General features: G+C 44.6%; 1 protein-coding gene and 1 non-coding gene across 2 annotated transcripts; both read left to right on the forward strand.

The window, feature by feature from the left end:
* The first annotated feature begins 50 nt into the window (after window positions 1–50).
* Window positions 51–3598, forward strand: RPL10 (ribosomal protein L10). The gene is made up of 5 exons (XM_085867771.1): window positions 51–324; window positions 478–585; window positions 713–851; window positions 2803–2965; window positions 3400–3598. Exons 2-5 carry the CDS (start codon window positions 549–551, stop codon window positions 3547–3549), a joined length of 489 nt encoding a protein of 162 aa, XP_085723897.1. The 5' UTR covers window positions 51–324; window positions 478–548; the 3' UTR covers window positions 3550–3598.
* On the forward strand, window positions 2534–2670 carry LOC147006845 (small nucleolar RNA SNORA70). Its single transcript, XR_015054571.1, has one exon. It is a non-coding gene; the product is annotated as a small nucleolar RNA SNORA70 (small nucleolar RNA).
* Window positions 3599–5000: the final 1402 nt, after the last annotated feature.

The following is a 5000-nucleotide window of genomic DNA, read 5'->3' on the forward strand; positions in this document are numbered from 1 at the left end:
TGAAGGTGTTTCCCTCATTTCATCATTCACGTACAGTCGTACACGTCCTCATCAGCCGAATTGAATGGATGGTTTTTGAAACGTGTTTCAGTAACAAATGTAACCGTTTTTTTTGAACAAAACTCACCAAAATCATCACCTTCACTTGAGAAACGTTTTTTTAGTTGAATTGTGCATCACGAGTTCAAAATGGCTCGGGTTCTGTGTTTACTTGACTTTAATATAAAACGAGCTTCTTGTCTCACCACCTCACCTGTGCGCACAGCTACAGGTACTGTAAGAACAAGCCCTACCCTAAGTCTCGCTTCTGCAGAGGTGTTCCTGGTGAGTGTTTGGTGCAAACGTACTACTCCCATATGCCTGAGTGCCTGCACAACATGGCGGTTTGTTTGTGAAGGGTACATGGGCACATGGACTGTGTCTGAGCAGGAACCCATTAAGGGACATCGGATCTTTTTTTTTTGTTTTATCCTTTAGACCCGAAAATCAGGATCTTTGATCTTGGCCGCAAGAGGGCGACGGTCGACGAATTCCCGCTTTGTGCACACATGGTGTCGGGCGAGTATGAGCAGCTCTCTTCTGAAGGTGAGACCTGTGTTCGGAGTGCACGCTTTCCACGTCTGACGACGAAGATGGTTTTCAAGGTTCGATCTGTGTCCGAACTGGTGACGAAGGGCCGGCCTTAAACCCACGACTTCCTTTTCCGCCCCAGCTCTCGAGGCCGCTCGCATCTGTGCCAACAAGTACATGGTGAAGATGTGTGGGAAGGACGGTTTCCACATCCGTGTCCGACTGCACCCGTTCCATGTCATCCGCATCAACAAAATGCTCTCGTGTGCCGGTGCTGACCGGTGGGTACCCAGCGGTCATCTCGGCCGTGTTTGTTAGTCCGCCTTGATGATCGTGTTCGGTAGCTCTTTCCACTGGACCTCGAGGCAGGGCCCTGTTGGAAAAATATCTCGCCGTGTTTGAGCCGGCATATTTACCTCCGCCACCGAAGGTGAAGGAGGTCATGTTTTCACCCTTTTCTGTCTTTGTTGGTTTGTCTGTGTGCAGGATATGTCAAAAAGTTGTAGACGGATTTGGATGAAATTTTGTGGACAGGTTGGGTGTGTGACTAGGACGAACTGATTAGATTTTGGGCAAGATCTGGATACGAGAATAATTTAATTTTTAAAGTGATTCTTCACCATTGAGGGATAGGGCCAAAAAAAAAATGACATGGAGCATGATGTCTCAAAAATGTATTAGGCCCGATGTGTTCTCGTGGATCAGGCGTTCTCTGGCGGAGGTATGCGCTCCGAGTGCCCTTCTTGTTTTTAATGGGGAAGTGGGCCAAAAACTAGAATGAGAAACAAAAACCACATGACCTTCAGTCTTGTGGAAGGTGCCCCGATTTTCTTTCCATAAAAACAAACGTTCAGAATCTCTCGAGATATTTGTAAAAGTGGTGTAAAATTTCCGTATTTCTCCTCCAGGGCGGGGGCATGACTTGCAACGTTCACCTGTGCACATGGAATAGTGGAAGTTGCTTAACCACTGATCACCGACCCCTGCCTGAGCGAGGGGGGGGGGTGGGGCTGGTATTACTAGGAATGGGCACAGAATAGATTTTCCCCACCTTGCCACCACTGCAGATATCACACATTTATAGTAAACACCGATCAAAACTTACCTTCCATTACCTACAGAGAACTGGTGCGATGTCTGTTACGCACACCTGAAAACGAGTACCTTGTGTACAGAGAAAAAGCGTTCCTGTCCCTTACCTACCCTGTGCACATGTACATTTGTTTCCTTGAATGCAGGATTCCTACATCTTTGGCTTGTATGTTGAGAGTTCTTTGTTTTCAACAAGGAACTTGGACACAGGAGGGAGGCTATTTGGTCCATCCTGACACACTTTCATCCACACCCCATCAAGACTATCTTTCATTCTATGATGTGAACCCAATTTCACCAAGTTATCTCCCAGTCCTCCAAAATGTCCCCAATAAATACACGCGTTGAACCTTGTACATGATCACCACTGATTTTGTGAGATGACAAGTTTGTTCTGGATGGGAATTGGCGAGGAGGTGGAAGGAAATGAATAAAGTGGTGGGGATTGTCAGTCCATTAATTAATTTCACTGGGGGGGGGGTTAGGGAGCAAATGATCTGTCCCCATGTTACAGAAATCGATTTTGGCTCGTGAGATCGTGCTATTGTTTTATTCCCCTGCGATCTTTTATTTTATTTTTGTGATAAATTGTTATCAATGATCAAAGCAGGGCATTGTTCGCTGGAGCCCACTCGGGCTTTGCCCCAAGATCCCCAGCCTATTTCACTTGGTGAAAGATCTGGCAGGGTCATTAAAAGTATCCATGTTGGGGTTTGTGAATATAGATCTACGTACTTGTTTAGGCCCATTAATTTGAAATGGTACAAGTATCTATTTTGTCGTCAGAGTTCTCTTTAACCTTCATTTGTAAATGTGATGTGTGTGTGTACACTTGTTTAAATACCCAAACATCTGTTTTCTGTTTATTTTGGAGCACTCTCTTTTTTTAACCAGCATTCACATGCCATTTGAATGCCGGTTTGCGGAGGGTGCGTACATTAAATCACGGCATGTGTATTGAGTCCTGGATTACAGTGCAGGATTCCTAAAGGGCGCTTTGAAACAGCTTTTCACTTCCATGAGAGATTGTATTGGTGTGTGCATGTCCTTTGTGGGTGTCGGTGTACACGTGCCTTGCGTGTCTTGTGTGTGCGTTGATTGTGGTGTATGTGTACCCCACATGCCCCCTATGATGTGTAGGCTGCAGACGGGGATGCGTGGTGCTTTTGGGAAGCCCCAAGGTACCGTGGCCCGAGTGCATATTGGGCAGCCCATCATGTCCATCCGTACCAAGACGCAGAACAAGGAGCACGTGATCGAGGCGCTGCGCCGTGCGAAGTTCAAATTTCCTGGTCGCCAAAAGGTATGGTTGTGGTTTCATGTCGTCCTCAATAGTATTCAATTCCATTGAGGGTTTGCCCAAAAGTACTCCAGAATGATACCACATGGCGATGACCTTGACCTGGGCTGTTAGTGACGCTCTAAGTGAATGCATTTTGAACTTTAACTCGTTTCAACCACATGGAAAATATAATTTTTTTTAAGTTCCTGCTGAAACTCGAAACGTGTTTGTGCATTTATTTTTGTTGGCACAAGGCCAGATTTATCGGATCTGTCTATTACCTACAAATAAATTCCTGACATCCTCACCGCCACCACTCCAAAATCAAAACAGCCATTTTCCTTTTTCTGTTGCTTAATTCTGCACTCCCACAATTGTGTTTTTTATTTATTATTATTTTTTTTTCTCCAAATGAGACTGCTGTTGCAACTCAAAAATGTCTCTTCTTTCAACAGATTCACATCTCCAAAAAGTGGGGGTTCACCAAGTGGAACATTTCTGAGTTTGAGGGGTTGCTCGCCCAGAAGCGTATCGTTCCCGATGGGGTCAATGTCAAGTACATCTCGGACCATGGTCCCCTGACCCGCTGGAAGGCCCTGCAGTGATGCGTGTTCATGTCATGTACTCACTATTGGAAATAAAAGTTTTGATCGAGCTGTTTGTTCTCTCATTTTTCGCAATGGAAGTCTGTAACGGGTCAAAGTTCATGCTTCGCATGTACAGTAACACAGGTCGACCCTCCCATGAGATGTCTGGGCATCGTTTCGTCCTTCCGCAGTCCCAGCCAGAGTGTGTGCTTTGCTCCACCATAGGTATTCCCCGGTGTCAAGCAAGCTATGGTTGGTTTGTGGTTTGTTTGAAATCTTGTGATGGACAGGTATTCTTCCCGTTTGTCTTGAGTAAATTGTTTCTGGGTTGGGACATTTCGCCCCAAGAAGTAAACTGGGCTATTCCACGTCCAGGGCATCGTACTCGAGTAATTTTCCAAGGTAAGTCCATTTTTGTGGGAACCTGGAATTGGAATCCCTCTGAAAAGCTATTGTATGGTTTAACCCACTTTACTTCTCAGACCAATTTCCAATGCACTTGATGTTCTGAACAGAAAGGATATGTCCACAAGGTTGTGGAAGTCTTTTGAGTAGACAAGGGTTTGTTGCATTACCAACTGTCGGCCAATTCCCAGGTGTGATCAGGGATTCCGCTCGAGCACAAAACCCTCATCCCTTATTCCTCCCTTTATTGTCTGCAAAGTGTCATGCAGGGAGTGCATGGGCATCTCGTAGCCCATCCCTACCCACAATCCTTTCTCTGTTCAGCCAACCGACACTGGCATCTCGTATAGCCCATCTCTATGTGCAACACTTCCATGTTACCGATTCCTCCCTTTTTTATATGCCCGATGTATATGTATATGTATATGTATGTATATGTATGTATATGTATGTATATGTATGTATATGTATGTGTATGTATGTGTATGTATGTGTATGTATGTGTATGTATGTGTATGTATATATATGTATGTATGTATATGTATGTATATGTATGTATATGTATGTATATGTATGTATATGTATGTATGTGTATGTATGTATGTGTATGTGTATGTATGTGTATGTATGTGTATGTATGTGTATGTATGTGTATGTATGTGTATGTATGTGTATGTATGTGTATGTATGTGTATGTACTGAACAAAAATATAAACGCACCAACCTAAATATCTAAGTCAAGATTGCCATTATGGGAAAATGGTCAAACCGATGATATGTTTGAGCAATGGTTCCCTTGTTTTGCTCAAGACAGATGTTCCCATTGAAATTGACCACTCTGAGTGTGTGGACTCACACGTTGAGTAATCCTTCCCATGAGCACCATGGGGCTTGACAGAGTGATGGTCAGTGAGCGTGACCAGGACACAAACACTCCCTATTGCTTGCCCTATAAAAGGCCTCCCCAAAATGTGGACTGGTGCCAAATGTCAACATGCCACAGATGTCACAAATCTTGAGGGAGCGCGCCATTGGCATGCTGAATGCTGGGACGTCAGTACGGG

The sequence above is a fragment of the Eptatretus burgeri genome, unplaced genomic scaffold (genome assembly GCF_056783735.1).
Source record: "Eptatretus burgeri isolate ZD-2024b unplaced genomic scaffold, Ebu_testis_v1 Ebu_testis_scaffold_1815, whole genome shotgun sequence".
NCBI classification, from domain to species: domain Eukaryota; kingdom Metazoa; phylum Chordata; class Myxini; order Myxiniformes; family Myxinidae; genus Eptatretus; species Eptatretus burgeri.

What these genes read in the sequence shown, in the direction of transcription:
- RPL10 (XM_085867771.1), top strand. Translation starts at nt 549, where the DNA reads ATGGTGTCGGGCGAGTATGAGCAGCTCTCTTCTGAAG. An exon ending in TGAGCAGCTCTCTTCTGAAG is followed by an intron (nt 586 to 712) that starts GTGAGACCTGTG and finishes TTTCCGCCCCAG; the next exon opens with CTCTCGAGGCCGCTCGCATC. An exon ending in TCGTGTGCCGGTGCTGACCG is followed by an intron (nt 852 to 2,802) that starts GTGGGTACCCAG and finishes TATGATGTGTAG; the next exon opens with GCTGCAGACGGGGATGCGTG.